This window comes from Clytia hemisphaerica, unplaced genomic scaffold, assembly GCF_902728285.1.
Source record: "Clytia hemisphaerica strain Z4C2 unplaced genomic scaffold, Clytia hemisphaerica genome assembly, whole genome shotgun sequence".
Lineage (NCBI taxonomy): Eukaryota > Metazoa > Cnidaria > Hydrozoa > Leptothecata > Clytiidae > Clytia > Clytia hemisphaerica.
This window is the reverse complement of record NW_027104424.1, coordinates 369,095-381,365: the sequence shown is the minus strand read 5'-3', so window position 1 is coordinate 381,365 and position 12,271 is coordinate 369,095. Positions and strand designations below refer to the sequence as shown.

General features: G+C 37.1%; 1 protein-coding gene across 2 annotated transcripts in view; it reads left to right on the top strand.

Moving 5' to 3' along the window:
* The window catches only part of LOC136820425 (rho GTPase-activating protein 45-like), a 46,635-nt gene extending 37,460 nt beyond the window's left edge, over positions 1-9,175 (top strand). For both annotated transcript variants that reach the window (XM_067076607.1, XM_067076606.1), the window contains exons 20-28: positions 592-648; positions 1,280-1,434; positions 1,878-1,958; positions 2,622-2,703; positions 3,379-3,408; positions 4,366-4,414; positions 5,458-5,558; positions 6,282-6,387; positions 6,792-9,175. In XM_067076607.1, coding sequence (XP_066932708.1) covers positions 592-648; positions 1,280-1,434; positions 1,878-1,958; positions 2,622-2,703; positions 3,379-3,408; positions 4,366-4,414; positions 5,458-5,558; positions 6,282-6,387; positions 6,792-8,014 — 1,884 coding nt within the window. In that variant the 3' untranslated portion in view covers positions 8,015-9,175. The remainder of the gene's footprint in view (positions 1-591; positions 649-1,279; positions 1,435-1,877; positions 1,959-2,621; positions 2,704-3,378; positions 3,409-4,365; positions 4,415-5,457; positions 5,559-6,281; positions 6,388-6,791) is intronic.
* Positions 9,176-12,271: the final 3,096 nt, after the last annotated feature.

Genomic DNA, 12,271 nt, shown 5'->3' with positions numbered 1-12,271 from the left:
AGATCATTGATTATTTTCTGTTATCGCATGCAGTTACAGATGACTCTCTCTAATTCGATTTTCAAGGGAAATTGGATTTTCGTCGAATAAGGGAGCATAACCAATAGTAGAGCGTTGTTTATGAGAGTTTCATGTTGACGGTGGCTCTCAATATTATCGATTAATAGAGCGTATCTAATACTAGAACGTCAAATTAGAGAGTCTCAGCTGTATTTTCTGCAATGGCCTTCAGTTATCTAGTTTTCTGTCATTTGGAGCCTGTCCCAATATTTTTTTGCGCCAGACATCGAACTCTGTTGGGAAACTGGTATGTGGAAATTCGAGCATTCCATACGCTTTCAATCCATGGTTAGCAGTTGGGCTTTCATAACATCATCATATTAGATATTATACACAAATGAATCATCAACTCTTGGATCCAATGTTCTACAACATTTTTAAACAAAAGAAGAAACAACTTTCTCTCCTTTCGGCGCCGGGCTAGCGCAAATTTCTATGAGAAATTCTATTAGTTGTTTAATTTGCTTTTTCAGCATACCGGCACACCTCTCCAATATCTTTAAAACATTTAATCTCTCTTCGACTTTTTAGCTACCCGAACCGTTATTGACGTTCAAGCTGTATCAACCTTTTATCGACCTAGCCAAGGTTTGTCTTTACAGAATATGAATGTTCGAAGTCATTTTCGAAGTTCAAGCTTCTACCTGGAGTTCCTTTGAATAAACCTTTGTCTGTTCGTCGGTTCATTCGTCTGTTACCAGCTTAACTCGAGACTGGCCAATTAGTTTTTTCTGATTTTTTTACACATGATACAGAATGGCAATGGCTTAAAAGTGACCAGGTCCTTTTTTCGATATGAAAATTTTATTCTTCAGAGGATATGCCGGAGAAACCGGTCTTTTTAGATTTTCAAGATTTTATGGTTAGTTTTTCCTGATTTTTTGCATAAAGATGTATATTGGCAATGCCTAGAATATGATTTGAATTCTTCCAGTCGAAAATGAATTTTCAAATGAATTAATCTTTCTAGCCGGAAGTATCCAATAATCGCTGGAAAAGTCGATTATAGCAGGGAAAACGGTGGAAATCCAAAAAATGCTGGAAATATACCGGGAAATCCGTTTTGGGGGATTCTCTCGAGAGTTAGTCATTAATTCTTTGTGATGTTTCTTAAAAATTTCCATTTAATCAAGATCTACTCAAAATGTGAGAAAGCCTGATTTTCTGAGGAAATTCTTTTCTTTTCTGAGGATTCATTCTCTCATTATTCATTCTATAGGAAAGCGGACCAATCAAATTATCAGACCTTGATGAGCTTGATGACCAACACGCATCACAGTACGAAGAAGTTATCAAAAAAGTCCACGACATTGTCAAACGACTTCCTTCCGCTAACTTCTACACCGCTGGAAAACTAATACGTCATTTGAAAAGGTTTGTCTCTTTACTACGGTTTTCTATGAAAGCAGCTTTTTTCTATCTGTTAGGATCCTTTATTGATTTTTTAATTTCATCAAGGCAAAATATCGTGTTAATCCAGCGACTCCCCTATTTTAAAAAAATCTATGAACTGTTTTTGCAGTTTTGACGTGGGACTGAATTGGCGCGAGTAAAGTGCACAAAGAAGAGAGCTGGAAAGTAGATGCTATATTCTAATTAGAATTCATCAAAAGATATTATACAGTAAAACCTCCAATCAACGGACACTCAAAAAGTTTTACACCTCTAGCGGACAATTCTAATTTCCCCGGCCATTTCCTAGTCAAATCCTCATAAAAAAACTTCTAATTAGCGGTCACTTACTCGTTTCCCCGATAATGTCCGCTAATTAGAAGCTCTTTTTTTTATGCCATGAAAAATCTCACTTTTATCCACAGAGTTGCAAATCACGCACATGAAAACCAAATGAGTCCGAGCAACTTGGCTATCGTCTTTGGCCCTACTCTACTAAGGCCCGAGTGAGTATTTAATGTTTAAAGTATGTCGATCTCAGTTTCTATTAAGGGATTATAGAAAGAAAATAACTTTCCAACCTAGAAATAATATACTACAGTATATTACTCTCTTTAATTCGAACATTTTACTTCGATTTGTAGAAAGATTCAAATAACAGAGAGTAATTTAAACCACCTCCCAGCGCTGAGGGGACCAATATTTGAGTTCGAATTACAAAAAATTTGAATAATAGAGGAATTATAGAGAGCTGACTGTAAGACTACCAATACAGTATAAGAGATTTTTGAGGCAAGAAAATTTTAAAGAAACCGAGAAAGCTTTGAACTAAAATACTTTTCTGAATCGTCAAACGGTACTTTACCAAATAAACGGGGGGGGGGGGATTCGAATAAACGGGGGGACCTAATTGCCTGGGGGTTCGAAATTGTACTTCTGAAAACCCAAAAATAAGGTAAATATAAGCCAAAATCAAGCTGTATAGAGCAAAATAAGGGGCTTTCTCTTTCACAGCTGAAAATATTCTTAAAAATTAGTAAACCGGGGGGGGGGGGTCCTAATAAGGTTCCGGGGGTTGGAAAATTTTCGAAAAATTAACAAGCAGAGGGGCGTTTATTTGGAGCCTAAGAGTACCAAACGAGTCCTGCAAATTACATATTTGTTTGTAGGGGAGATGCTAACTCATTATCAGCAGTTATGGATATGTCTTTGCAAACGAGAGCTGTGGAACTACTTATACTAAACGATAGGGTTTGTATTATTTTGTCTGAATTGACATTTTTTCTTCTAACTAAAAATCTCACGTGGCCTTTTTTTAAACTTCTAAGTTGAATTTCTATCTTCGATCGGAGTTTTCAAAAATCGTATCAAGAAGGGATTACTTTAATCGGATTTATTTTCGCGAAATTAAAACTCGCGAACACGCGTGAGATTCCTGATTCGCGAAATTAAATCCACCACAAAACTTTTAAAATTGTATTTTTGGCGGAGAAACTAGTTCCAAGTCTCCATTTATGGCAAAAATGGCTATTTTCAGCTGTTTTCTGGCGAAATTTTTTAGCTCGCGAAATTTAATCTCGCGAAATTTAAACAGGTTAAAGTATATAGTTCACTAGGCTAATGTTTTTTTTTTTGGAAGAAAAGCATAAAGAAGTGGAGCTATATTTGTAATATACTTTATTGCACGAATATAACTAGGCAAGCATTTAACGGCATTGAAATTTGCACGATCTGAAACTAACACGAATTTTTCTGCTTTTTCAAGGAAACAGAGGCTGGTTTTAATCAAAGGGGGTTTGTATTAACACGAATCGTGTTAATGAAAATGACTAGTAATATTCGTGTAATAAATACTTAAATACGGCTGAACTAAAGGTTTCCAACATTTACATCTAAGAGTTTTAAACTGGAGATTTTTATCTTTAGATATTCGTGGATGAAACAAATATCATTGAGGTAAGTTATCGAGAAAATTATAGCTTAACCATCGACTACTATTTTGTTGCTCATTGTAGTTCTAGGTCATTTATTGGTAATTTTTCCGTCACCACGCCGTTTAGCATAATTGCCTGCGTATAAGACTGGAGTCGTTTATAATATGTGTAAAACAAAAATTTGAAATTAATTTAAACGGGATACTATCAGCTTCTATAGATTTTATCACTTCCATCATTTTTTAGCTTATTTTTTTTCAAAATAAGAGACTCTCACTAGCTGAAAATATTTTAAAAATTGATAAACGAAGTCTGGGGGTGTTGGAAAAAAACGAAAAATTAACAAACGGGGAGGGCATTTAATAGGCATCTTTGAGTATACGAATATAACATATGTATTATCTGAGGAGCACCATTTTTCGCCGTTCTACCAGTACGAATAACGAAGTAGTCTAGCAAGCTAGACGACTAATTCAGACATAGTAGAAATAAAGCAAAAAGGGATGGAGGGAAAAATTTTAGTTTATACAAACTAAATCTCGTATTATTATTAGTATTGGTATTATTAGTATTACACGCATTATAAACGATTATCTGGTACTCGATGTAGAAATTTTCTTCCGACACGCTAAAGCTCTGAAGGTCGGGAAAATTTTAACATCTGGAACCTTTGGGTTACCATTTTTCATTTTTCTGTAAGGTTTCTCAGGCAGCAGAGATTTTCATGCTAAATTCAGTCGGGTGCAACCGATAGTCGATCAAAAAGTGTAAGGACAGCTAGACACGACTGTGATGCGGTACATCAAACGATGACTACTATAGGTCTCCGATGGTGATATTGGCCCGCTCCTTCAGAGCTTTAGCGTGGGCGGCCGCCAATACACTATCGGAATATCAGATAATATAAACGACTCCAGTCTAATAACGAAGCGAACTTTATGCCTAATAAGTTAATAACCGTGATTTCTTCGTCACCTAGGTTACGATGCAAGAAAAGAAATTCAACCGTCCTTCTATGCGCAAGAAAAGTAAGAGATTTACATATGTCACGCAGGATTCTAACGTTCCCACATCGTTCGAAAGCCTTATTTTTGCTGATGATAGGACAGTAGACTTTATTGGAGTTTTTTATTTTTCTAAAAATGCGATGTATTGTGGGATTGTTTCGAGTGTATTACAATAGAAATCTTTTAGGAATTCCTCGTGGAAATTCTATTGTTAATACACTCGAAACAATCCCACAATGCATCGCTTTTTTAGAAAAATCAAAAACTCTGATAAGGTCTATCCTGTGCAAATTAGTATTGGGATTAACGGTGCACAGATTGTTTCCCTACCTGTCTTATAAGCTCTACTTTCTGACCTTTTAACTTTACTCGTTTTAAATTTAAAACCATGCTCACACGTGACGGTTCCGATTCTATTGGTTAGAAGTGACGTAACACTTGAATGTAACCAATAGAATGGCTTCATTTCGTTTCGGAGCATGGTCGAAGTCGATCATATAAAAACCTATGTAATGCCTTCATTTGACACAAATGTAAACAACAACTTATTTAAACGATTCCCGGAGGGGAATTCACCAGGGAAAATTTTCTGGCCACGATTTCAACCATTCATAAGCAAAATATTTTCAACCCTCGCCTACCGTTAGATCATCTGTCTTCTCTCGTACAGTCAGTCACCGTAACCCTGATTGTTCTCGAACCATTACTGGTTATCCCTAAATTCGATAGTATTTAATAAGTACAAAATATACTGTTTAAATTGACACAAGTAGCCGCGGCATGAAGGTAAAACATCCATTCATAAAGGTAAAACATCGTGGATTCAACCCCTGACCGGGTCGTCATACCAAAGACTTCATACTTAGTACAATGGTACTTGATGCCTCTCTACATGATGCTCAGCAATTAAAGATCAAGGGTGATTGGAACAATCCGGGGAATGGAGTGCCGCCCTCCCCTTCATTTGGGTAGAAAGCTAAGGAAGCCTTCTGGGTCGCCCACGACTACGGTCGCAAATGTACTGCGTTACTCAACTAATAATGGTGAATTTCATTCAACTTCAGGGCAACCGGTGCCAGAAACGGTTCAAGAAGTTCCAGCTGAGCATAAACGAGATGATAGTAATATCGCATCCGAATTCAGTCAAGAACTGTTACATATCAAGGTATCAGGCTTTTTTCTATTATATTCATGATATGCACCATTGCAATGTCTTCTGACATTACATCACGGACCCGATAGCTGATTGGTTGTAAGTGACGTAATATCAGTCAATATGTCACAACCAATCAGCTGTTGGGTCCGTGGAAGACATTGCAATGATGCATATCATGAATTGTATACTCAGCGGTGTACTGTACTGTAAAATTCATAACAAAATTTCTTGATTTTGAATTATTAAGTGGCTGAACCGTCGCAGTGCTATACGAATTTTTGCGATTTTAGGGCGTTTGATTGTTCGCCGTAAGCGAATATTCACGGAAACACTGATCAAGGAAAACCGATTTTCGAGATAACAGGTGTATTGCGGAGCACAGTAAAGAAAATTGTTTTAAGTAAAATCGCTTTAAGTTTGCACTGTAAGTCTAGCGAATGGACTACAAAGCTATCCTTAAGGGCTACTTAGACTACACAATATATTGACGAACAATATTCAACAATATGGTTTGCGGACCGTAATGTACGAAGTAAACAACTGGTACTCTATTATAAAAAGGAATTTTCTTTCTGTAAACAATCCCCCTTTATTGTTGGAATATTGCAAATCGAGCTGACAATGTATTGCGGACACCTTTTCAATATATTGTCGACATTCAGCAATATATCATCAATATATTGCCTGACAATATATTGTGTAGTGTATGTAGCCCTTTAATATTTCTTTTAGTTCGACTCTGTGACAAATACGGCTACAGTAAAACAAACGCCACAGTTGCCCGGACAGCCAGACAATTCCGGTGATTACGATAACATACCGGGTGATATTGAAACGGGTAAGAAAATATTTTTTATTCAAACTTTCATTATCAGAATCTATCTATAGACTATAGTATACTAATGCACATTTAAGAAGAAGGCCTCACTCAAAAAGCTCATTTTTGATTCGAATAAATTACATTTCCCTTTCGAGCTGAAAATTGCGAGAGTTCACTGACTCTGTAAAACAGAAACGTTAACTGGATTATGTACGTGCGTTTTTCTTCCACGGAGGCGGTAACCTTCTAATTTGTCTACATCCTGACTGACTGAGAAAGTGAAACGGTAAATCAACATTTTCACCGTCCTCGATTTTGTAGGTCAAAACTGTGGGTTATTCCGAATCGCTTCCGTCGATCCGCCGACGGATGCAAATAAAAAGTGCAAATACTCGCTATTTTCTTACTTTCTTTACACCTAGATATCGCCGGCGACTTGCCCGTAATACCCAACGTCAACGGCAACGCAAACTACAATACGCAAACGTCAACGTCACTTTCCGACACGACGGATTACGAGTCGGCGCATTCCCGGCTATCGTCTATAGAATCGCTCCTAGACGACGGAAGTGTTAATTTCAATTCTCAAAGTCCTGTTGAATTACCGGACGCAAGTAGTCCGGTATCCCCTACATCCGAAGAAATAGATGATGATGTTTGGATGAATCAATTCGGTAAGGATAATAAACGGAGATCACCAGATTCCGGACTAGAGGGTTCACCGGCTACTAACGTTCCTGTGACTTTACCGTTAAAAAAGAAACCATCATCGCCGAGTAGTCGTTTGGAGACTACAACGTATTCATTTTCGATAGGAAGTACGGAATTGACTCCGGAAGATGCTACTAATACGGACCAGCCCGGAGATTTAAACGATTTAAGCCCGAGCGATAGTTTGGACGGGTTGGAACCATTTGTTAAACGTGACTCGAAAGAGCGACAACCGGTACGCGGGAAACATTTAAAAGCCGTTAACGTAAAAGCGACAATTAACGTCTCACCTGAACAACCTTCGCCTAAGAGCTCTCCTCAAGTACCTCAGAAAGCGGTCGTTGAGAGTACGCGCTCGGTCGATTCTGGGATTAATGACGTCAATGATTTACATCAATCTGGAGTTAGCGTTGAGAATAACAGACACCCTTCGACAGCTTCGGCCGAATCGGAAAAAGACGGTTCACCTGGATTAACAGTAAACATTACCCAAGCTCAAAAGCTACAAAACATTACAGAGAAAAGTGAAAATTCTGGCGGTGGTGCTGACCAAACAACACAAAAATCACCTACCAAACAAGGGCCAATGACTCTACCCAAACCAAAGAAAACTCTCGATAAGAAAAGTTGGACTGCGGACTTGATTAAATCTAAAACACAAAAAATTCCGGAACAACCGCAACCTGGATCTTTAAACGAAAGACTTTTACAGCAAGGAAGCGTAAAAAGGCCTTCCGCCACAGCTGAGGATATTCCGCCCGTCAGTCCGGATACGCAAGAATCGAGTGACGCCGTATTCCCGCCACGTAGTGCGTCAGTAGGACACCGGTCCTCCGTAAGAGACATTCGGAACAGATTTCAAAATAACTTGATTAATAATTCCAGCCCAGGAGACGATCTTCATGAATCCACTGAGACTGAGAAATTTGTTTGAACGGAAATTTCCCAATGATCAACTCGGTAACCAGAGAGAATGATCAGGGAATTGCCAAATAAAACTTTTGTCCCCAACAATGGTTTAACTGGTCGCTAGAGAAAAACGATAGCTTCACATAAAAATGTAAAATTAGAAAGAGAGATAGAGAGAGAGAGAGAAAAATACCGGACGGTCGTAATCGATAAATTCGATTTCATTAGAATTAATAATCGACAACTAATCGAGGTTTATCTTACGAGGTTTGAATATCGATCACGTACTGATGATTATTATCGATTCACATTGACTATTATCGATTTCTAGGATCGATTATCAATTAGTAAAATCTTTAGTAATCGATTACTGGTAAAGCACGACAAAATCTGAATATCGATAAGTTAACGAATGCATCCGATAGTCTATTTCATCGATTACGATTGTCCGTGATGGAGAGACTTCGTTTAGTTATCAGAATCCATTTATTTGGGGTTGCCCTTTTAGATATTTTACTGTAGTATTACGATGAAATTATTTAGACTGTTGGCTTTTGTAATATGACATTTTTATATGTCAATTGGCTCAAAATACCGGGAAATGTGCTTAATCAGTCATCGATTTCGTTCGATATAAAGATCGTAAACAGGGTTCAAATTTTTCCGTCTCAGACGAAATACCGTCCGACGGAGGTACAAAAAGAAGCTTTTCCGTCTCCAAAATTTCAACAAAATTCAGCAAAACATGGAGAATCTGGCCAGATTTGTTGCTTAAAGTCTATTTCCGTCTGTGATGAAAATTTTGCTTTGACCACTGCGTAAAGCCTTCGATTTGTAATATCCTAATTTGCAATAGTTTTAGACTGTCAAACGAAAAATGGAGGGAGAGGATTTTCTCAGCTGGCTGGAGGGATCTTTTCTTGAAGTTTGAAGGGTGATTTGACTGACGCATCATACATATCCCAAGAGAGCCATCATAGTCAATAGTTTTTTGTATTAAAGAAAAATGAATAAATAAATTTATATATTTTTTGTATCATTATATTTTTTGCTCATAATTTTTTCTTACTATATTTTTTTTTCAAACCTCCCTTCTTCCCAATACAATGTTTATATATATACCCCAAATATTTTTCTATATTATTATTTTAAAGAGAAAGTTCTATAGGACTTCAAATTGTTTTAATTATTACCTCTTAGAGTCTTTGATACCTTTCCTTAGGGGAAATGCAATTTGTATGCAATCTCATCGTTGAAACATATAGATGGCATTCGTGAATCTTAGGCGATAACTTTTGAAATATTCATATCTAATAGACCCGGGGGGGGGGGTACTAGGGTTGGTGAATGAGGGGTATGTGCGGATGGGACCTCCGAAAACCGACCCTTAGAGAGACCAAATTTTAGTGAAAAAGTGACCCTTAGAGAGACTTTTTCGAAAAATTTTCTCTGATTTTCAAAAATTTCCTACCCTTAGTGAGACTATTTTGTAATTTTTTCTCTCAAAATCAAATTTTTTTTCTAAAAATCGTGATTTTCCCCACCCTTAGAGAGACTGCTTTGAAATTTCCTGATTTTTGTAACCCTTAGAGAGACTTTAAAAGGTGAAAACCCCGACCCTTACCGTCCGCACATACCCAGCACCTATTTTTGCCTAAGTACCCACCCCGGGCTAATAGACCTTTTCATTAATTACGTCACGAACATCACTTGCCTCGTATTCAAACAATTATCACGGTTATTATGTCCCTTGAGACATTAAATGATTTTTTTATAAATAGAAAGTAGTTTTAATAAAATCAGTTGGGATTAATTCCCATGGATAATTTCAAAACGAGGCGAGTGATGTTCGTGACGTAATCTTAAACTTTTATCATTTTCCATCGATGTTAATTTATGGTAATACCTTTGGCATTTGAAGGTGCCGAAAACGGGACCCACCCACCATCTTTTCATATCTTATAAGGCAACTAAATTTTATGCACTGTTCAGCACACTGGCAAAAGTTCCAGGTCAAAAGCCCCAAATTTTCTGTAACATTTTGGCGAAAAGCTGCACAAAAACTTCACGGTAATTGTTTTGTTCTTCTTACTTTCTTACACTTAAAGTAGGATGAAAGAATTTTCGTCCCTAAAAGTTGTAGTTGTCCTTTACAGACAGACAGAACCTCGAAAGTTTCGAAAAATAATGTTTTCAAAAAAAATTGGCTATGAAAAACCAGCTCTTGCAAAAATTAAATTCCACGCTCTTTTTTATAAAAACCCGTAATTCTTTGCTTTGGAATTTTTCTATGGAATTTTGAGCTTTAATTTGTTGTTCTTTCCCTGTTCTTATTTCAGGGAAATCATATTGAGGCATTTTAAGCTTTGTAGCCTTTTTTTTACCTCTTTGACCCAAATTTACCTAAGAAAATTCATTCCAAGCTCAGCATTGTTATTCTAAAATTGTTCTTTTTTCGGCATTCTAAAGCCTCATGCCTCATTGTTCTTATGTCTTTTAGGAATAAAGGTTTTGAAAATGAACAGGAGCATGTGGATCAATAAGGAAAAACTTGTATGGGGGTATGAGAGCCATCAAAACCACCAAAATAGTTCGCTGTTACGACCATTACAGCCTTGCGAAATTTCGAGCAAACACAAGAGCAAGTGTACACGTTTTTTATAATAAGAAAAAACTATATAAGAACATAAGGCTTCAAAGGCAAAAATGTTAAGAACAAGTTAAGAACATTTAAGGCTTTGTGGACTCAAACACACCCTGTTTCTTAGAAAAATAGTCAAAAATATTCACAAAATGGTCAAAATAAGAACATGCTAAGAACATTTTTAGGCTTAAAACTCAAAAAGTTAAGAACATCCGAAGGCTTCAAAAAATTTTGATGTTCTTATAAAAAAAACGTGTATTCGCTTAAAAAGGTATTATTTGTTGTATGTTGGCATAAGGCACTCTCCATCTTTTACATTACAGAACCACAAAGCTTAGTAGTGGGGGCGTACGGGGGTTGCAGACACCGAAATACCGACGCATATTTCTTGGATTACCGTCAACACCGACAGCAAAATTTGGTAAAATGGGCTCTTCCAGAAAAAAAATTTACATGGGGGTGGAGGATATAACAATTTTTAGTAATTTACCCCCCGGACAGGATGACTTTTGGCCCCCCGGACAATAGGTTTGGCCCCCCGGACAATAGGTTTTACCCCCCGGACAAGCATCTGCTGACCCCCGGACACACCAAATTACCCCCGGACAGAGAAAATTTACACCCCGGACAAGGCAAATTTTGATGATTTTTTGCTACCCCCCGGACAATATATCCTCCATCCCCCATGTAAAATTTTTTTCTGGAAGAGCCCAATCCTTATTTTGTCACCGCATGGCATGTTTGACAACGAAATACCGTCACTTTTTTCTTCAAACACCGAAACACCGACGGAAAAAAGGGTTAATACCGTCACACGGTCAAACCCGTACGCCCCCCTATTAGTACTTTTAGTACCATTATTTTTTTAACTTCCACTGCGATTTCAGTCTTGCAAAATTAATGGTGATAAGGATTATCATTGCGAATCTTGTAAGTTGTAAGTGATGATTTTTATAGTAAAACAGCATCTACATAAATTCTCTACCCTAAAGAAATTGGTCAAAAACACAAAAAAACGTTTACAAAATATAGAAAATGACACAAAAACAATTTCATTATATGCGGCGAATGAGAACAAAAGGCTCCATTCCTTGTGCTAGTAATAACAATGTCTTAATGTCAGGACTCATTGATCAAACATCTATTATTTATGATCCATTAAAATCGGATAGTGGTACACTAAATCACAGAACTCTAAAATATTTTTTGGATATGGTGCGGTTTTACTTTAGATCAAAACTCCCGATGAACTATCAAAGCCCTTCATGAAAAATGCTAATTATCTTGGTTACGACACCTTAATCAGCACTGCAAATATGTTCCGCTTTTAACAAAACAACCACGAATGTGTGAAAATTTTAACACGCACCTTTTCTACCACTCATTTTAGAATTCGGTTTTAAAAGTTCATTTACACCAACATCCATAAAATATTGCGTGCGCTTCTTGCATTTCATTGAGGCGCGCTTTTGTCATAAAAGCGGCAATTTCGATTAAGTGCCTAAGGCAGTTTGCGTAAATATCGTGTTTATTCGGCTATTTTTCTTGGTTTTTACTATGCAATAAAGCAAAACAAACAAAGTCACTTTAAATCATGATTTTTGCCAGTTTTAAAAACAGGAGCCCGCACTATTTTCT